Raw genomic sequence first — 22,364 nt, 5'->3', positions numbered from 1 at the left:
TGGGATTCAGGACTCACTGGAAGTTGCTACACTTCCCTAGTTTCTGTCAACAGACCTGCTGTATATTTACACTATCCTCATTTAAATGTAATCCAGTGCCTGTTTCCTTAAAAAAAAGAGGTACATTATTTTTCCTGTTTCTTGTAACGTTTCACAAGTTAGTTGTAATCTAAAACACTTTTAAAAAATGCTGTAACTTACTGTTACTCAATGACTTGAAGTTTCCTATAAATTTTACATATTCATATGTGGGTGGCTCTTTGGGGTCTATTGTCCCTCGGAGCATATGGCAACAGAACTCTAGTTGGTTTTTTGCTAGAAGAACAAAACACACATAATGGAATATCAAAATGAACATCAAAACATTACAGGCTAATACTCTTGAGTAAAATGTGCAAAACAATGGAAGAAGCTACCTTAAACATAGCCTTAATAATGTGCCATCTTACATTCCTTACACGGGAGTAGTTCTTCAGTGCATCCAGTCTTTTCCTGCCCTGCTACCACAGTATTTTTCAACTAGGATTGAATCTAAGATCCTACACATTTAGAATATAATCTTTAACATGTCTACTCAGAAGTAAGGTACACTGAGTTTGTTTGTTTATTCATTTATATCCATCCTTCCTCCCAAAGGAGCCTAAGTGGATTAGTCCCATTTAGGTATATATAGGGTTGCAGCCTTAAGGTATGTATCTGCCCCACTCCCCAAAAGTATTGTGAGCAATATAAAATAAAATTGTGGATAATGATAATCACCCCATGGTTTAACAAACCATGAGTGACAAACATTTCAGAAAGTGAAGCAAGCTTCTGTCAACATCCCAACTGCAGACAGCCCACACAGCCCAGTACTCCTTTGGTTTTCAAAGCTCAAGAGTTGAGTGTGGCTCTCCAATATTGCATCAGCTACATTTAAGAAGGAAGTATCAGTAAGCCTGTGGGAACTGAAGATTTGCAGATGTGCAAAAAATCTTCAGAAAAACAACTCTAAGAGGGTGAGAGCCCCTCCCCCTCAAAAAACCCAAAGGGGGAACCAAGTGGGAGAGAGAATGGCAGAAGGCATCGGACAGTATCATAGATGGGTGGCCACTGGAACACTGACCACATGCATTCTACAATGCAGTGTTCGGTTACAATTTACACTCATTTTATATATTGACAGATATTTCTGCAGACATTTCTGAGATCATGGTTTTCCAACAAGTGGTTCTTGTCCAATTAATTGTCTTAATTTAAATGTTGTGAGGATCCTATGCCCTTTTAAAATGTGTTTTTTTGGGGGTGGGGGTTATTGGGTTGTTGTTTTTGTTTTGATTATGTATTTTGTAGTTTTATATTTGGATTTTATTCCGTGAACCGCCCTGAGACCTGAGTATAGGGCGGTACAGAAATTCAATAAATTCATTAATAATAATAATAATAATAATAATAATAATAATAATAATAAATACTGCCCAAATGCAGCAGTTGCTGGCCACAGTTGAAACAATTCTTGGTTCCTTACCTCCTGCATATATAAATATAAATATTAGTATTAGCCTTTTTCATATACCTAGTATGTGAAAAAGATTTCAGGAAACTCTTTGTTTTAACAAAATAAATCAGTGATTATATTTTCACTGTATTTTAACATGTTGAAGTGTTCAGGAGTTTTTTTCTGAGAGATAATTCAGCAGTGCAACTTACATTTTAAATATTCTGGGGTCAATGAATCACTTTCCAACAGATGAGTAGACAGTATTTTATAAACCTCTGAATGCTCCCCCTCCGGGACAAAATTAAATACACTCTGATCCACAAGGTCAGACTAAAAGAGAGAGAAAAATGAACTGAAAATGTAATCTTGTGAAATGTCACTTTTGAATACAAAGTAACTAACACAGCTGTCAGGGAGAAAAATATTATGCTGCTTGTAACACATAATCCTGATTAAGTACAACATTTCCAAATATTTTTACAACAATAAAAAGCTGGATTGCCCTAATTTCAGATGCAGTGAACAAACGTTGCTATAATCCTATCCAAAGTATAAAAGATACTCCCCTGTCTTTTGAGAATTGAGGTACATTGCAGTAATGACGTATATGTTTTAACCTAAAGAAGCAACCTTTGAATGAGGACTGAGCATTCTAAGCAGCCAAGGGATATTGAGCATTGATTGCAAAAGGTGGAAAACTGGGGTGTGGGGTGTGGAATACCCTGCTTAAGCTTACTACAACTTGCAATATCTGGGAAAGGGGTGTAATTAGCTGGCAGAAACCCTGAAGAGAAGCAATCCTGTTAGAAAGTGAGGACACCCTGCAATATTCTGGTGCTGATCCTACTTGATTTTGTGTGCAATCCAGAGATGTCTTGTTTGTGCAGAAAAGCAATGCTGTCTGTTTGCACAAGACATGAGCAGAGATCAGTTATGGATACCACTTTAAATGAACGCTTTTACAATATATATACAAACCTCTCATCAAATTCAAGCAGAAAACCAGCAATAGTAAAATCAGCAAAATTATCAGTTGCATTCCAACAGTTTGGACAAAAGGAAAAGTTTTACCATATGCACAGCAATTGTGGGTAAAAAAACCTCAATATGCAGGATTATTCAAGTCCCTTTCCTCCTTAGAGGAAACGAAGTCTGCAACTATTATAAACCAAATCTACACAAGGGTAGACTCAACTGTAATTGTCTCCATTTCTTAGTGCAAGTATAAAAATAAATTTCTTAGGGCAAGATAAAAATAAAATGCTTATGCCCTTTGATAAGCGAGAAGTAGGCTATATGGAAGAAAGTTCGTGCACAGGCATATGTGTGTTATTTTCATATATCACTTACATCAGGGGTCAATGCATGTGCACACTGTGGTACACTGTGATGTCTGTGTGTATATGAGCAGAGAAAAAATGTCTGAAGCTCCTGATTCACCCACTGAAGTGCCTTATACATGAAATAGGACTAAGGCTGCTTTAATGGAAGAAAAGATGAAGTCTTTAAAAAGATATTATACGATTTGAGCTCCAGAATCTAGAATGGCAGGTGGTAAAGTGTCCATCCAGTGACCAAATAAATCTGATATCTTCCTGTAAGCAGCTCATACTTACTGGCAAGTGTTCAAGTAAGGGGGTTACACTTTCTGATACATATATTATACTTCCATCTGTCATGATTGCTAAGAAAAAACCATCAAGAGCCTGAAATTAAACACAAGAGACAGTTAAAAGGAGACAAACAGGCCACTGTACAATTTGATTTAACATACAAAAAAGAGCCAGGACTAACTTCTTAATTGATCTCAAAATCTTAAACTTCCCTGCACCAGCACCCTGAACAGTGGAACTGAACACTATCTGACAATCAATTCACGGGGAAATGCACATTATGCTAAGTACATTGTGATGTTGCTCCTCAGCCAAAAGGCTCACAAAACTTAAAATACAGAAGAAAACGTTAAAATACCAATTGCAAATTTGATACAAATTGTTTCAAATCAATTCAACACAAAACTTCAGGAGCACAAAACCAAGGCACTAAACTCATTGCTATAAAATGCCCAATGGACAACAATGGTCTTCACCGTCTTTCAAAAGGTGGGAAGAGAACAGGCTAAGTATGTCTCCCAGTGTGGTGTCAAAGTGCCACTGTAGAGAAGGCCTGGCTCCACATACCACCCAACATGACTACAGCTACAGGTAATGGTGGGATGGAGAGCAAAGACCCTTCTAAGTTTCTAAACAGACAAGCAATATTATATGGAGGTAGGTAGTGCTCAATTTACTTTGGACCCAAACAATTGAGAAATTAAAGGTCAAAGGCATTATCAAACTGGGTTTCAAAACAGAGGGTAAATTAAGTTTCAAAGGTACAGAATATTTTAAGTAACTGGTCCCCCAGTAACCCGACAGCAGCATTCTCCACATGCATCTTTTGCATCTGTTTTGCACATATTTTAACTGAATATTGGGGAAAGTGCATTTTAATTACAATACAAAGCTGAAAATATACCGCACGACATCACAAAGCAATACTTACAATGAAAATAATTAAGTTACCTCTAACATTAACTGAGTGAATTCTTCATTACTAAGGAATGTGGGTTTCCAGTCCTGTCGGATTTCACTGGCATCTGATTGGGCAGTGATCTCTGCAAAAGGAGAGGAAAATTGTGCGCACACTGTAATACACACACCCAACTTTGGATGCCAACTTGAACAAAAGGCGAGAGAACTGTATTCATTGCAACATTCTACCTTAATGTACCAAGATGCAGATAGGTAGTCAAAAAGGTTGAGAAAAAAAGCATTCACTCATCACCAGAACTGCATGATGGGGAGAGCAGAGCAGCAGCACACTACTAGTTGTAGTGCTGCATTCAACAGGACAGAGATAGGTCAGGGGAAAGCTAGAAGAGTTCCAGGTTGGCAGCAGCTCACATGTGCACGCACACCGTTATTGGGTTGCTGGCACCACCAATTCAGGGCTCCCTTCAACTCTGCCACCACCCTGTCCCGGAAAATATACAGTAGCACCAACACCACCAGGCAGCCAGACTAAAACTACCTGTGAATTATGGACCATTCCAACTCATATATACTCATATATACTTAAGTATCAAGAATTCAACAAAATTTGTTCCACAAATTTCTTGTGACATTCCCAAATTACCTTTGTGCTTCTGTAAGAAATCAATGCTCTTCTGCAGTACAGTAGATTTGTCCATCTTCCGAGCATTGCCCGGAAGCATGGATCCCAGTTCTTTGATGAGTACATTAAACTGATCTCTGCGTTTCTTTTCAGACTTGTTTCTTGACACCCTTAAAAAAAAGCATACACACACAATTATGAAAATTCCAGGGGAAAGGTTTCATGCAATTTCTTAGGGGTGAGGAGGCTGTGTCTAATGCTACAGTTCTGTCAGCACGAGGGGCTTCCATCTGCATAACAGATTTTCCCTTTCCTCTCCCATCCCTTCCAGCTCCTGAACACCTGAAGGGTTGGGAGCATGCAAGGGGAGAAGAGGGAATGAAAGCCCTGGAAGCAGTGGATACAATAGAATGTATTGTAAGTTACAATGGTCAATAAAATATACTCATTTCAAATAAAATGTAAAGAGGAGGAAACATTGGGCAAAACTAGCCATAGAAATACTTTCAGCACAATTCTAATCATGCCAACTCAGAAGTTCTATTAAATTCAATGGAACTCACTCCCAAGTAAGCAGGGTTAAGACTGCAACATTAGTTTTCCATTTTGGAGCCCTATACATGGAAACATTAGTGGTATGGTTAAATATCTTTAAACATCTTTTGGGTGGAATCCAAATAACTACTTTTGGCAAAAACAAGTGCTTGAGCATGCCCAGTGGAATTTTTTTTAACTCCACCACTCTTCCTCCACTTTCAATAGTTATGCGGCCTTGATAGGTTACTGCTAAAAGGAAAAAAAGGAAAAAGGGGGGGGGCCAAGTCCTGAGCCTGTGAAACAAGTTTTACTGTTGTTTGAATCTAAGCTTTTGTCTTAAGCATATTACAGCAGCTATTCAAGAGGTCAATTGCCAGTCAAGACACTTGGACTTATTTGGATGCCTGATAAAATCAAAAGAAAAACTAAAAATTGAAAATTGAACAGTCTTATATCATTACAGTACATAAATATGTTAATATTTTATTGCAATATTTTAATACTGTCTCCAAACCAGAAAAACCAAGATCCCCATGCAGTGATCCTTGCACTCAGCAAGAGACTATGTGTTAGTATCTTCCCTTGAACAAACTTTAATTAATCTACTTGGTCACATGTTAAGAGGGTGGGTGAGGAGAAAAGAGATGCTTTGAATCTGTCCTCCCTTCTCTTCCCCCTTCCCCAAATATGTTATCAGCACTGTCAGATAAGACAGCTGACCACATGCCTGGCAATGTATGCAAGGACTAAGGGCATTGTGCATACTTTATACCACTGGATATAGGGCTTTTCACAGGCTTCCTGATATAATCTGTGCAATCTATGTGCTGGTCCAGATGTAATACAAAACCAGAAGTGGCCCTCCAGATGTCATTGAACTACAATTCTCACCACCAGTCATCATGAGCAGTGCTGGCTGAGGCTGATGAGAGATTAAGTTCAATAACAGCTGGAAGGTCACAGGTTCTCTTTCCCTGTTCTAAACTATTTACTTAGTCAAGCCTCGGCAAGTCCAAACAAAGCATTAGTCTCACATGCTCTCCTATTCACTCCCCAATACTCTCTCCTGTGCAGCCAGGAGAATTTTATTTTCAGTTTCAAAGAATCTTGGCATTCTGTGCAAATCAGGGCTCCTGGCTCACAATGAGGGGAAACCCCATGGTTTGAAGCTGGCTTTACCTAGGCTTGCTGAGGCTCATCTTTCTAACACTGAACCATGGTTTAGCATTGTGTGCAAACTGCCCTACAAGTCCCATTTCAATGCACAGTTTATATACATCCTAACCACAGGAAAAATGGTTGGTGCTAGCTACCTCAAAAAAAACATACCTCTTCGCTTTATCCTTGTCATCTTCTTCCACGAGACCATCAAAAATGCTACCATCATCTCTACAAGAAAAAAAAACAAATCTCAGAACAGCCTTATATTGATAAGAGAGATCATCAGGGGGTTTGGGCTGGGTGTTCATCAGTATGCGGATGATACCCAGCTCTACCTCTCTTTCAAATCAGAACCAGTGAAGGCCGTGAAGGTCCTGTGTGAGTGCCTGGAGGCGGTTGGAGGATGGATGGCGGCTAACAGATTGAGGTTGAATCCTGACAAGACAGAAGTACTGTTCTTGGGGGACAGGAGGAGGGCAGGTGTGGAGGATTCCCTGGTCCTGAATGGGGTAACTGTGCCCCTGAAGGACCAGGTGCGCAGCCTGGGAGTCATTTTGGACTCACAGCTGTCCATGGAAGCGCAGGTTAATTCTGTATCCAGGGCAGCTGTCTACCAGCTCCACCTGGTACGCAGGCTGAGACCCTACCTGCCCGCGGACTGTCTCACCAAAGTGGTGCATGCTCTGGTTATCTCCCGCTTGGACTACTGCAATGCGCTCTATGTGGGGCTGCCTTTGAAGGTGACCCGGAAACTGCAATTAATCCAAAATGCGGCAGCTAGACTGGTGACTGGGAGTGGCCGCCGAGACCACATAACACCGGTCCTGAGAGATCTGCATTGGCTCCCAGTACGTTTCCGAGCACAATTCAAAGTGTTGGTGCTGACCTTTAAAGCCCTAAACGGCCTCGGTCCTGTATACCTGAAGGAGCGTCTCCACCCCCATCATTCAGCCCGGACACTGAGATCCAGCGCCGAGGGCCTTCTGTCTGTTCCCTCACTGCGAGAAGCAAAACTACAGGGAACCAGGCAGAGGGCCTTCTCGGTAGTGGCGCCCGCCCTGTGGAACGCCCTCCCATCACAGGTCAGGGAAATAAACAACTACCTGACATTCAGAAAAAACCTGAAGGCAGCCCTTTTTAGGGAAGTTTTTAATGTTTGATATTGTTGTATTTGGTTTCTGTTGGAAGCCGCCCAGAGTGGCTGGGGAAATCCAGCCAGATGGGCGGGGTACAAATAATAAATATTAATATTATTAAGCATTTTCAGTCTGCACATGATAAAATACACTTGATTGATAATTACTAATTATATTGATCTTTTTAAAAATGGTATTTATAAGATTGGTTTCGATGTGAAGTAAAATAAATTTTGTGAACATTACCTTTTCTACTGTACCCACAGATACAATTTAGGAAGAAATATTGAAACACCCTCATTGGATCTTTGCAATTCTGCATTACCATTAAATCAAGTCATTCATAGCAAACAGCTAATGAAGTCTGTTATGCTATAAAGGAGGGGTAGATAAACTTTTTGGTCGTCTAAGGACCACACTGATAACCACAGCTCCAAGGGCTGCATGCCAACAGAGGCTGAGATCAATGTACATTTACATGCATGCACACACATATTGCCTACATCCAGACAGGCAGGCAGCCACACACAGTCAGGCACATACAGGTAGGTGCTCTCTCTCTCTCTCTCTCTCTCTCTCACACACACACACATATTTTTTTCAACAACCAGTAGAGATAGAACTCCTCTCCATTGTGGTGCTGGGCTAGGAGGAAAGGAAAGCCTCACTGCCTCATCTCCTTACTTTTCAAAGGCACCTCTTTATCCTCTGGTGCAGTGGCATTGCTAGGAGGGCTTAGTGCTCCTTCCTGCTTGCTGAGCATTTGCATGCAACAACTTGCTAGCAATGGGGCTGCACAAGAGGGAGAAGAGACACCTGGCGATTGGCAGTCCACCTAAAGCAGCTTTACAGCTGCAGGTTCACCTCTCCTGTTATAAAGAGATACTGTAACTTCAATGGCCTTCTTTGAAATTCTGTTTTAAACCATGTGCAACCATTAACAATGCACAAATAAAAAATAATTTTCAAAACTCAAACATAGCATACCTGTCTGCAATGGAGCTCATTTTATGGGTGCTTATGGTAAAGAACATAACACATCACACTTTAGTCTTGTGGTAGACATTTGTACGTCTGCACTGTAAGAGAACAGAAAAAGAAAGAAATGTTACATCACTCTCTTATTTTTCCTGAATAAAATTCCCTCCTGTCACTAAAGAACCATGCAACTAGTTCCATGTGCCCAAAAAGCTTTAAGATTGCCTGTGTCTCTTGAACATCAACTCCCTGCCTGAACTCCATATGGCAAACCATATTTGAAACTGAGAGGTCAAAAGTAAATTGTCATGTTGTCTGGCAATGCCAAAGCCCTTAAAATGACGAGCATAGTTCTTTGGATTGCTACCAATATATATACCTGTGCTTTTTGGTTCTGTACCCTAATTATCTGAATATAATCCAGTGAGTTTTTACCGTTTATACTTTTCTGGATGATAAATGGCAAGGTTCTAAAATGACAGGTTCCAGAAGGAGCAACTTGGGAAGAGCCTTCAAAATGTATTCTCCGCAGAAGATCATTAATATCTTAATTCAGTACTGTTAAAGAGAAAAAGAAAGGTAACAGTATTAGAATTCTGAACCTAATTATTTTTTTCATGTACAGTAATATGAAGCCATTTTTTATTTTAAGTACAGGAAAAGAATATATATATATATATACACACACACACACACACACACACATATATATATATAAATATATATATTAGCTTGATGTAAGAAAACAGACATTCATCTGTGGTAAGAGAAAAGTCATTGAGCAGCTACACTTTAATCTTCTCTGACCAGAGCTGTCAACTACATGAATTCCATTACAGTACTAGCCATATACAGTTCTATGATTCTATGTGAGTTACAAAGTAATTCTATATGTCTATTCTGAAGCAAACCCTATTAAATTCAAAGGGATTTACTCCCAGACAACCATGTAAAGTATTGCTTCCTTAACTCCAAATATGCTGAGCAAGTCTTGGGCAATCTCTCCTCCCTACCCAGAGAGGCTAGTCAGAGACACAGCAGGGACAATGTAAATTTAATGATTGGTTGTGCAAGCACATGTCCAATCTTACAACCTTTGGATTCCACCCATTAGCTCTGGGAGTGTTGTGTCATAATTGCTTCTATTCTTTTACTTATGTCTGAATTCTTACTTCTTTATTCCACCAATGTTCCCAAACATGTTTGTTTCTTCATACCAAAACTGCCTCCAACAGCTGGATAATTTTATATTGCTACATCTATTTACAAAGCAGAGATCTCTGCCAAGAAATTCCCTACAAAAATGATCAAAACCTATAGTGGTGGGACATTTGCACATGTGACTATGCCTACAGCACCACAAATTCAGCATGCAGTTTAATACTGTAACGTACCATTAATATTATATATGTTATACTTTCTATGAAAGTGCAGTTTAATAATATTTAAATAAATAAATTTCAAAAAGTGTGTCCAAATTAATAATTGCAATGTGATTTTCTTTACCAATCAGTTCTTACTGATATGCTATCCATGATTTAACTGTTCTTACTGTAACATTGTCTATATTTTGTATGACATTGCAGTTTATAAATATTTAATTAAACAAATAAACTATTGGGTGCCTGCTGGTGTACTCATGCAATCGGCACAGTGCTTAACCAACATTTGTTAACTCTACACTGTCAATGACCACAACCGCAGATATTGGTATCTGCAAAGCACAGGCCAGCTAGCACAGGCTTATTTTGTTCCTGTTGCCCAAAAGAATGTAGACCTGCCATATATCTTCTGTTCTAAACCCCAACTTTACGTAAACACATTGGTTCTCCAGAATGGGCAGGATGCAAAAGAAAATCCCTCAAACATACAGACTAATACATTACTTCAGAGGTTTCAACATTTTGCTGCTCTCAAAATGCAAAACAGTCCAAGATCTTGGGAACTGGGGGAAATATCTCTACATTCAATTCTCCTTCTCCATTCCACTCACTGTCTATTTCCAAGCAGGAAATGCTGCCCTTGTTCTGGCCATTCCATTCTCTTCCCCTATCAGCTGCAAGGAGTCCTGGAAAAGCTTCCTCAGTTTTAGAACTCCCTCCCTCCTAACTGGTATTTTTAGATCATTTCCCAGAAGCAAATCATACTGAGAGAACATGGAACTTTCTTTTAGAAGATTAATATATCCTCTTGCCAGTACACAAACAAGAATGATTACTTGTTTTAAAAAGTAACTAAAAAGGGCAGGAACTAAATACAAAGAAAAGCAATCTGCCAGAAGAAGGAGTTGGGAGGAAAAGCAAAGTGAAGCATGACTCAGAGAACCTGCTTGTGTCTTTCTGGCCTAATAGCCTAGTGTCCTATTGACCTACTTTTCCTGTTAAGGTGGTTAAACCCTTATCTCCCATTTGAATAGTTTTTTCCCCCCTTTTGGGCAGAGTATCCACTAAAATGCGCAAAGAAGTCTTTTGAAATCTAGACTGTGGACGTTGTAACATGAAGCTTGTGTTTTTAAACTTTTGAGAATATGAATATTCTGCCAAACATTACACAAGTCCGAGGGGGGGGGGGAATAAATGACGCAAGTATTGCACCCAGTACTGGTAGTCTTTAAAACTGTGTTTCACTCTCACTTACAATGCCTAGACTTTTTATTATTATGCCAGACATCCAAACAGCTATTCTAGGAGTTGTGCTAACCTAGTGGGATTTTGAAGTTTCCCTCCCCATTTTAATTCTCCTCAGTTTCAAATGTGGTTTACCATTAGGCTTTAAGGGAGAGACGCGGCTGATGTCTGGGAAACAAATCCAAAACCATCCTGGGCACATGAAGCTATTTTCACAGTTCTTTGAATCCTGACCTATGCTTATAACCAGGGGCGGGGGGGGGGGGTGTTTAAAAAACACTTAGAAAGACTTCTGAAATTAAAAGCAAACATGAAGAATAGACTAGATGTTAAAGAAAAGAGACCTTATGAATTATGCAGAGCAGAGGAAAATTATGTTGCTGGTATAGGACAAAATACAGATATGTAACTCAGATATTCTGCACTGCACAAACTAACAGTCTTCAAGCAGCTTCCTGAGTTTTCTTAAGAAAGTCACATTACAGATATATACATTCCACAAGGGGCTTCTGCCATGTTTAGGAATATCTTTCTCTCTTCTTCCTTCCCTCTCCTCTACTGAACTTCAAACCATCTTTGTGCTGTAGAATCACCCAGGAAATGGTGGCATATCATAATGCGCTGCCTCTTCCAGGAGCTTTTTACTCATATCTTATCAATGAGTGTGGCAAGCACCACACTTTCTAGCTGCTCTAAACAGCTGTAACTGGGTTTTTTAAAGAAAAACAAACAAACAAAACCCCTGCATGGCCATTCAAAGGAACAGACTTACTAGTCTACTCATGTTCAAGGGACATGAACTGGATTACGACTGTTCCATCCATCCCTACTCATCTAATGTTAAATTTTGCCCAATACTTTTACTTTATGCATTTATACTATGCTTATAGTCACCTGTTACACATAAGAACCACTTCTAGATAACCAAAAGGGGGAGCTTTACAACCATTGACTTATTTTCTTCTGTTGACCTCAAAAACTGATACAGTACAAGAATGCATAGGGAGTAAAACCAGTATTTTTGTTTGTGAGTGCTAGTAACTTTGGAGCACTTGTTTGCAAATCTGGTTTGTTCACATAGCTTGTACTGAGGTCACACATTAAACAGTTTAGGTATTTATTTTAATACCATTTTTAAGTCATAGGAATAAAATACAAGGAGTCATTAGAACAATATTTTTGATGCTTATGAATACACTGAAAACTTAAGCTAGAATGACTAGAGTAAACAAAACAAATAATAGTAGCCAATAATTTCAGTCTGATGTTCTACTGAATAGCATCCTAATAGACCTGACAAAGTTGATTTAGCCAAACTGAATGGCTCTGATATAATAAAAGCCAACACAGGAAGAACAGCAACAGCAACCAAAGATACCCACTGTAGAGCACTTAATATTCTTAAAATGTAAAAATATAAAATACTCAAATATAGTTCATTGTAAATACCAGATGACAACTTACATAATCATAAATCACCAAGCTGTTATTCCTTCTTGCCTATGTATTAGACCAGTCAGCTCGGTTATAACAGCTATCCTCAAAGTCTTCATCCATTCTGATACCAAGAAAGACCCCTTAGATTTTCAGTATATGATAATAACTTTTTCTGCAAATAACAGATTTTTCAGGTAGCACCTTGAGTTTTGCCAGGATGTACTACTTTAAATATCATAGTAATATCACATATTGATTAATTTTCTGTTTATGCCTAATAACCTAATAATCAACAAACCATGCTTTCTTCCAAGGTCATGCATAAGGTGACATTCCTGACCCCTATGAACAAAGTTGGCATCTGATGCTCAACACCTCTAACAAGAACATAACATTCTGTTACATTTATGCAGGATCCTAAAAACACACTGTGTATCTCTCAAGTTCAAGAAGTACAAAGAAGTTCAAACAGACTGAAATATACAACCATTCTTTCTTTGTAGTCAAATTCCCCCTCTAACATTTTCTAATAGTATCCTCTCTTGGGGTTTCCTTTATAGTAAGACTTCTAGTGAAGACACTCTAGATTTTGCAAATTGCAAAACAGATCTTTATTAAGAAGCATGACTATTAGGTCCAGCCGTGTCCGACTCTGGGGTTGCGGCGCTCCTCTCGCATTACTGGCCAAGGGAGCCGGCATACAGCTTCCAGGTCATGTGGCCAGCATGACAAAGCCGCTTTTGGTGAACCAGAGCAGCGCATGGAAATGCCGTTTACCTTCCCACCGGAGCGGTACCTATTTATCTACTTGCACTTTGACATGCTTTCGAACTGCTAGGTGGGCAGGAGCTGGGACTGAGCAACGGGAGCTCACCCCGTTGCAGGGATTCGAACCGGCGACCTTCCGATCAGCAAGCCCTAGGCTCTGTGGTTTAACCCACAACGCCACCCGCGTCCCATTAAGCAGCATACTCAATTTTTAAAAAACAACAACACCATATATCACACACACACAACATTTTTGAGTTAAAAACTATCTTTCATATAGTGGAACTCCTATGCACCCTCACCTGGGGATAACCCTTACTGAATACAATGGAACTTCTAAGTGAATGTACTGTGTTGCCAGACTCTCAGTTAATAACAAACAATGGCCACATTACAAAGAGCTACTTTGGGCTCAGTGGGATTCTGATTTTTAATTTTGTTTTGAACTGCAAACCCTTATGCCATGTTATGAATTATTTTTGAAAAGTATTCCTCATTGTCAAAACTCTGTTTTCCATGCAGCTTGGGGAAATACTGCATAACACATACACCAGGCCACAGTGTCCCAAACTGCACAAAAGTGTTGTGAAGTTCTTTGGCTCTGAGCCCCATGCTAAATGAAAGCCAAATTAAACAGGATATCCTACGCAACCATAAAACAGATTGTTAATAAAATGCTTCCCCAGATGTGGAAATCCTGCAAGCCTTGCAACTATGCTCTCTTAACACAGGTCCATTTTTAGAGGCACAAGACGTCAGTTGGATTCCCCTACTTGTTTGAGACTGAACACTCTGAAGCCGAAAAGGGCACACAAGAGCAGCCCCAAAAAGCACTTCCATCAGATAAGCATGCAGTGCCAGTGTCACTCCAGATGGAAGATGTATTGCAGTGAGCTGAACATTGCAGTCAACTTGTGTGCATTCAGCTTTACATGCACAGCAAAAAATTAAAAGAGGGTGAAGTTTCAGGGGAAATGACTTTGGGAATCCCATCCACCACTGAACCCAATGTGTTTTGATTGTACACAATTTTGGATTTAGGTGCAATCCCCAGAACACAACCCCTACATATGTTGTGGGCTTACTGCTTACTGATGGAGCAGGCTAGAGTCCTTTATATGAAAAGTGAGGGTGGGACTAGCAACAGGTATGCAGCTGCTATTTCTACATAGAGCCAAATCTCAGATTGACATTTGCTGAAGCAATACAGTTCTGCTCTATAGGCTATAGCAGAGTTTATGCCTTGCCTTGCACAAGACCTATCATAACAACACAATACAGAGGGTTACCTCGTTATCCTCTGGTTGGTGAGAAAGCTAGATGTGAACCAGGGAATGAAACAATGTATATCTTTTTTAACTAAATACATATTTCTTAAAATCTACAACAAAATTATTTTCTATAACATAATATAACAAATATCCATATAGTGTAACTGATACCTTGCCAAGAATATGAATAAAGTACCGGTAGTACTCCAGTTCTTCAAAACTAGCAATGTTTAAAAACTTTTACTTTAATTTCAAATTGAATTTGTAATTTCTTTTGTGAGCACTTTAGATTTATTATATTATTCAACAACCTGCTACAGAAAAATGTAGAATGGGAAAAGCTGGTAGGCAGAATGCTACAGGAATGCTACAATGATCTTCTACATGTTCCCACTACCCACCATTTTAAAGTAAGCAAAATAACAGCATTAGTGGGATTGGCACAGATGTGATACACCACATTCATGTTTAAAAATATCTTATTTTGTTGCCTTAGATTCAAATGTTCACAAATGAATGCTTGCACCTTGTTAATTTTTCCTTACTACTTACTAGTAGTTAATTTTTAAAGATAGCATTTATTAAACATTTGAATACTAACAAATAAGCAATGTGACAAACTTAAAAACTTCATGCTCCTTGGAGAAAATGCAGAATATAAATCTAATTATAAATTAATGAATTATGGTAACCTGAAAGATTACTTTTACTATATTTGACAACAGTAACAAAGCTAGTTCCCCCCTCTTGCTTCAAACAGTGCCTGAAAAGGCTTATTTGCACCAGCAATAACTGGTATCAAAACTTCATTGGCACAATTCTACAGAGCATGATGCAGGTCTGAATATGTAGTGCTAAAGATTGCCAGTTATTTGACTTGAGTCTTTTGCATGTGCTTTGCACTACAGCTTCTTTACACAGGGTTATATCTAGTGTTAGCCCTACTCAGAATAGGTCCACAAAAATGAATGAACGTGACTAACATAGCCCCAGTAATTTTTATAGGTCTACTCTGAATAGGACTTGGTTGGATGCAATCCATAGTTATTACTGTCTCAAACTTATGACACTTCAGTTACTTCAGTGGGATATACTCTCAACTTCCACAGCTTTAACAACTTAAGGATGAAGAATTTACAGCTTTTCCAACCGCTACAGTCCTGCAGGAGCTGAACTTTATTTCTATATAGTTGCTAACGGCACAGCAAATATATTCAGAAGCTAGCCCACTAAGGTGAGAAAAGCAAAACCTAGTGGTATTATTAACTGAACTAGACTGAAAATAAACAATGGTTCTTGATCATCAAAGTTTGAAATCATTAGAGCACCTCATATTGCAATACTGGCTTAATCATCATGAAATGAGATTGCTGATATCGAGTTCTGGGTCTTGGCCTGTCATGTCTTTTATTGCTTAGCCAAAAGACATCACCAAAACTAACAATAAAAAGTACACCACTCAAACTAATTTTAAAAAATGAACAGCACAATCAATTGCAGTATCTGATCCATTGCAATATCAAACATCTTTCACTACAACAACAAGGACCTGCAATGTTCACTAAAAAAGAAACCCTACTCATTTACAATTCAACACTTTAACAACAGAGTCACCATCTTATTCTCTCTCACATTTTTGTCAAATGCTGCTTTAAGAAGCATTTTTAGAAATACAGCATTCTATTAATCACTTGTCTAAAAAAAAGTGCCTATAAGGCTTCACATGAAACATCACAGCTCTCAAGCATTTGGTCCACCATTGTGCGGAGAGAAAGGAATTCTATGGAACTCAGCAACATTCCTGTCTCACCCACAGATATTCATGAAAGGCTTCCATCAAGAGAGAAGGAAGAAGTGATGTCTCTCTCACCTCAGCAGGGAATCTATGGTGGCTAAATGTGATCTGGAATTGTTCAGTGGTGAGTACAAGACCAGCAAGTTTCTAGAATATTCTTTGGAGCCCCCAAAATGTCATGCTGTGACAACTATAATAGTCAGGAATGAGGAACCTTTTTCAGCCCAAGGCCACATTCCCTCATGTTCAACCTCATGTCAGTGTTGGGCAGGAAAAGAGGCAATAATAATAATAATAGGTGGAGTTTGTGGCAAAAGCAGACAGAACAATAGCTATGACTCTTACATTTGTACCAAAGGCTGCATTTCAACCATGTACAAGTTGGAGATTTGTATGCACACATCTCTTCATCCTCCATACAGGCAAGTGGGAGGCATTATCAACAGTCTAATAACACACTGTAAATGGACAGAAACATGCAAGAGGGACATAAAGCAGGACTGAGGTGGTGCGGCATTGGAAGAGTCCTGAGAACGTGATAGTGATGGATGGCAGCATTTGATCAATGGACCTAACTTCTAAGACACAATGTCACAGTGAAGAGCAAACTGGCAATAGCTATTCTATCTGCCCGTTATGTGACAACTATTTATCCTATTTATTTATTTATTTATTTATTCATTCATTCATCCTCTTAAAACAAATCTATAAAACAAAGTAGGAGAGATGATCTTGGTTTGATAACTTGGTTTGGAGGGACATCTGGACATTTTTTCCAAATTGGACATCATATGAAAGTGTGGCTTAAGAAAACAGGAACTTCACACAATTTTGCTTTGATTGAAACAGTTTTATTGTTTTACTTGTTTTTAACATTGTAATTGTTTTGTTAAGAACTCTTCCACCGTTCCTGCAATTTCACCTTGTTGTTTTCCAAGTCAGAATTTCGGTGTCACTTTTAACATCTTTATTCTCCTTCACACCCCCCCTGAAAGTTGAGACTTACCGGTACTACTTTACTACTGTTCATTTCAAACTTTTAAACACTTAACAAGTTAATAATGATTTGTTCAGTTACTTTAATGTTCCTCGGAGGGAAATGTAGGCAAAATTAGGCAAAGAAACTTACACACTTGCCCAGCACAAGTATAACACTAATCTCTTAAACATGTACAGTAAGAGTTCAACAAGTCAAAGACTCCAGCTCTTCCCCCCTCTTTTGGTCTGTTGTGAATCCTTTCTTGCTTACCTATAGTTATTTATTTAGAGCATGTATATACTGCCTTTCATAGCCTATATCCCAGGGCAATTAACAACATTAGACATGATGAATACCAATTGGAGTCCATCTTGATCAGAGCTTGAAGTGGTTTTGCAAAACCTTGTAAGCAAGGAACCCTAGTTAGCAATGATACACATATAATACTCAATGAACTTCTGCACTATTGGACCTCTAAGGCTAACAGTATAAAAATATTGATAGCCCTTATATTCTAGATAAAGTGTTAGGTCTTTATAATACTGAAAAGTCTGGTACTTAGTACGTTTTTATTGTGCTTTAAAGATAAAAAAAAATTCAAACACCTTCCAAGTCATACTAGGTATGACCCTTTTAGAAAATATTTAACTAAGGGTAATTGTCTGCAACACACTTTACAATAAGGGACATAACTGCAATGTTAACCACTGAGATGTCACTAGTATGACAATTATTTGCACATACAGTAATATTTGAGATAAACTAGGACCAGGCCTAATTATCCAAATTGATGAAATTGGAGGAAATAATTCTAAAAATCTACTTTCATAATTCAAACAGTTTTAATAGGCTCTCCCAGAATGTCTTGTTCTATACATGTTTTCAACTGATTTTTTTTGAATTGCAATCAAATGGCAATATAATAAATCAATTATGTTTTAGGACCCTGCATATGTCTTTACCCAATTGCAAACCTATGTTTCTCATGCATATGTCATATTTCCATATGAAATGGGCTATACAGTATCAAACATTTCTGTCCTTTAGGAATGGGGGATCCCACTGTTACATTTTGTTAATAATAATAATAGAAACAGGATGTGGCAAATTTCCTATAATTAAGTAGTTTTGATCAAAGACTAAAAGGACTGTATGTACTATACGAATGGGAAATGACATAAGCACAATGGCTAACAAATGAAGAACTGAAACTACTTCTAGACACACAGAAATAACAATGCAAATCTGTATTTTGTTCCTTACTTTTCAAAACATGAAAAGTGAGACCACAACACTAATCCTCATCTCACCAGCATGCATTTTACAAATCTTTAAAGATCTGGGGGTGGGGGTGTCCTGAAACTAACCTCCTCAGTTCAGAAATCATCAAGATATTAAGTTCTGTCCTACTCACCTTCATTTGGTTATATCTTTCTTTATTTCCAGGAAAAGCCCTACAAACGTTTAACCCATTCAAGATTGAGATAGGTGGGATATACCGTCACTGGTATTGACTGATTTGCTTCCATCAAACTATTCTATCTCAGGCAATAAGTAGTATCAAAAGAATGCTTATTTCCATTACAGAAAATCTATTGTTTCATAATTGAGGCAATCCTAACACCAATGATTTAGGAGTAAGCTTCACTGAATCCAATAGGATTTACTTCTAGGTAGTTTAGGATTGCAGTTATATAAACTTATTTTGGTTATACGTATAGACCTGTGGTTGTTGTTTGTTTGTTTTTGGACAGCTGATTAAAAAAATCAGAAAACAGGAAAAAAAACCTCCGTTAACAGCAGTCCAGAATAAAGTACATACATCCCTGTAGTTTTTATTTAAATACAAAGCTGTCACAGGCCAGTGATAATGCATCTTGTGCATAAATGATCCAAGTGTTCACTGAGGTTCTGATATGCCTGTAATTCTCTTGCCTACTTTGTCAACCTGTACTGCACTATCATTTCATCAAGTTCTAATGTGGGCATGCACCAAACAGGGAAGAAGAGAAAGCAGGTTGTGCTTCTTATCACAACACAGCCTAGGCACCAGCCCTTCAGGCTTCCTCCACTGAAGGCAATGCTGAACAAGAAGGTATTCCTTCCAGACTGAGCTATGAAAGGGTAAAAGAGATAACTGCAGTCCTATATACAATATGCCTATATTTTAAAGGTTTCTCTGTGGCTCTGTCTGTAAGAAAGACTCAGATGAGCAACCCGCATATACTGTAGTATATATACAGTACAGAGCAGTACAAATGGGTGCATGGACAACTCTATCCCACTTACCTAGAGGTAACAGTCTAGGTCTATTTGCAATTTTGCAGTTATCGTTGCAAGTCTGATTTAATGTGTCAGTAAGGAAGGATTATATAACTATAACTTTTTAACTAGTAAAATTATGTTGTGAACCGCCCTGAAATCTACGAGTATAGGGTGGTATACACAATAAATACAATAACTATTATTATTATTATTTATTTGGGAGTGGTTACAAAGTTGGCATGCCACTTCAGCATCATACCACAAAGTAAGACATCATTCTGGTGTTTCAATTCTGTTTAACAACAACATTCCAGGAGAACATGACGGCAAGGAAACAAACCATGCGATTTTTTTATTTGTGTGAATCCCTTCTTTTTGATGAAGATAGCTAAACTATTCTTGTCTTAAATGATAGGATACTGAAACAGCCTTTGGCAGGTAATGGAACACTGGTTTAACATTGCTCAAACTAGTGTGTAGACCTGATATGTACCTATACGGAAGGCTTATGGGAAGTACATGAGCTTTCTGATATAAAAGTGGGGCATAGGTATAATAAACACAAGCACTGTATTCTATAAAGCAGCAATGTGGGCAATTTATGGTCTATAAAAAGTGTTGCCAACCCAAGAAACTGTGCAGCAAAGCAAGGCTATTTGAGTTGAGTCTGACAAGCAACTATCACTCTCTCTAGATTTGGTCAACTTTAAGGTTTATTTAAGCTGCAATCTATTCTTCCTAAGTAAATACTAGAGAACTATTTCTTCTACTACATCTACTCCACTCAAAGAGTCAGGGTTACAAAAAAAATAACCCATTATGTGCACACAGAAAGCAAGTATGATCACTTATAAAATGCCATATATGGAGTTACGCACATTGCTACAATCTAACAATTTGCCATGTCACTTACAGTGTCCTTCACTCAAGGAGTGTTACAAGTGCTACCAACCAGAACAAAACCTTGTCTGCAAGTGCACAACACACTGGCACCATCATCAGCATGGTTACTCGGAAATCTTGCAGAGTTAAACAAGATTTACCAGCGGTATGCTTATGCTTGCAGCCTTTCTTTCATGTTACTTAACAAAAAGAAGCACATTAAGAAATCATTACATGCCGACTTTCCACTTTCTGCTAAATTAGATCTTTTTGAAGTATAACATTTCAGTAGAAACTGAGCCAGAGACCTAAGAAACCAAGGACACCAAAAAGTCAGATTGCATTCCTGACTACCAAATGAAACCAGCTGGCACCTTTGAAGCGGACTTGACACACCAGCATTCTCCCCTTTGCTCTAAAGAAAGGGGCAGGGTCCTGATCTCGACAAAATAAATGAAAGTACGTGGGCGCTCCAACTTGATCTAATTCCCTAGATTCGCTCATAAGCAAGCGGCTCCAGAGAGGCGAGGAAACCCCTCCCCGCCTGCATCATCAGTATTCAAATAAGGTTCAGGGCCGCTGTAGCGCAAGGAGGAAAAGAGAAAAAGGAAAATGCCTCTTCGCACTCCGGGTTCGCAGGGCAGGGAAGGGCAGCCTTCTGACAGGACCAAAACGGCGCCGGTTGTACTATAAGGGATACCCCAAACCGGTGCCACTCCTGGCGCGCCCTTAATAAACCGGAGACGCCGGGCGCAACGCGGAGAGCGGGATGGGCGCAGCCAAGGCCCCTCACAGCCCCCTCCCGCCTTCGGCCTCAGTTATGAAACACCGGAGCTGCCCCGTCTCCGCCTCGCCATGGTGCCGGTGTTCGGGGGTGGGGGTCGGAGGAAGATAGAGGGAGCGGCCCCTCAGGCTGTTCCCCAATTCCCGGTCGCCCCTGAGGGGCTGAATAGTACCCGGCAGCGGGTCACGCGAAGCCCTCAACTGGCGGCGGGGTCGGGGGGGGGGGGAGAGACACTGAGATCATAGACCTGCGCCAGCGACCCAACCCGCCGTCGCGCCCGCCGCCTGTCAAAGTTTACCTCAGCCCGCTCGCCAGCAGAACTCCGCGAGCCCCCCTCAAGGCCGGCGACCGCGGCTCGCTGGCGTATCCTACTTACCGAGCTTCCCTGCCAGCCTGCCGCCTCCCTTCGCGCTCTTCTTCTTCTTCTTCTTCAGCCCACCGCCGAGACAAGGATCGCTCGCCCCCGCTTCTCAAGTAAGCAGCCACAACCCGCCAGGCCCTAAGGTCTCCCTCCGCGACCGCGCATGCGCCGCCCTCGCGCTTACCGGCAAAACAAGCCGCGGAATCAGCCGCCGAGCCTGGAGGAGCCTTGCCCGTACTGCGCGTGCGCCGGTGGTAAGGTAAACCAAGCAAGCTGCAGCGGTACTATATCGGCTTGCAGGAGCCTGAGGCGGCCCGAGGCCCCTGTGCTTCCCTGGTCAGTACTAAGCATGCGCATTACTACCGCGCGCATAGATGGGGAGTCGACGGTGATTCCCCTTTTCGTCAGGGAGCGGGCCGCGGCTTCTCTTCGCTGCGCATGCGCCACGGAAACCTTCGGGAGGTGGCGGCGGAGGGGGGGGAGAGGAAAGGGATGTGTTGCGCATGCGTCGGAAGAGGACAGGGCGTTCTCGCTGTGCTTCCGTGACCTCAGATTACCTTGTAGGAGGGCAGCAGCGAGGGAGGATTTGGGACTGTGGGCGGGATTGGAGGCGGGTCCTCTGCCTTCTCCCAAAGTGGAAGCTTCTTACGTCGTTGCTGCCGCAAAGACGGCGCTGGAAGGATGGGGACTTGGGGGCTTCTGTCGCCTTATTTTCCTGAAGGGGCCACGTAAAAGCTCCTCCTTAAC

General features: G+C 40.1%; 1 protein-coding gene across 3 annotated transcripts in view; it reads right to left on the bottom strand.

The window, feature by feature from the left end:
• The window catches only part of CLOCK (clock circadian regulator), a 36,634-nt gene extending 14,589 nt beyond the window's left edge, over positions 1 to 22,045 (bottom strand). Inside the window, exons 1-9 of one of the 3 annotated variants that reach the window (XM_033160722.1) lie at positions 21,633 to 22,045; positions 8,884 to 9,006; positions 8,458 to 8,549; positions 6,503 to 6,562; positions 4,658 to 4,806; positions 4,045 to 4,136; positions 3,097 to 3,186; positions 1,690 to 1,810; positions 202 to 315 (exon numbers count right to left, since the gene is read on the bottom strand). In XM_033160722.1, the coding sequence (XP_033016613.1) occupies positions 202 to 315; positions 1,690 to 1,810; positions 3,097 to 3,186; positions 4,045 to 4,136; positions 4,658 to 4,806; positions 6,503 to 6,562; positions 8,458 to 8,504 (673 nt within the window). In that variant the 5' untranslated portion in view covers positions 8,505 to 8,549; positions 8,884 to 9,006; positions 21,633 to 22,045. Of the gene's footprint in view, positions 1 to 201; positions 316 to 1,689; positions 1,811 to 3,096; positions 3,187 to 4,044; positions 4,137 to 4,657; positions 4,807 to 6,502; positions 6,563 to 8,457; positions 8,550 to 8,883; positions 9,007 to 12,539; positions 13,139 to 21,632 lie in introns of those variants that run through there. The other 2 variants (XM_033160723.1, XM_033160724.1) reach the window with 2 other exon arrangements.
• Between the last annotated feature and the right edge of the window lie 319 nt (positions 22,046 to 22,364).

The sequence above is a fragment of the Lacerta agilis genome, chromosome 9 (assembly GCF_009819535.1).
Source record: "Lacerta agilis isolate rLacAgi1 chromosome 9, rLacAgi1.pri, whole genome shotgun sequence".
NCBI classification, from domain to species: Eukaryota; Metazoa; Chordata; class Lepidosauria; order Squamata; family Lacertidae; genus Lacerta; species Lacerta agilis.
This window is presented reverse-complemented; position numbering and strand designations above follow the sequence as displayed.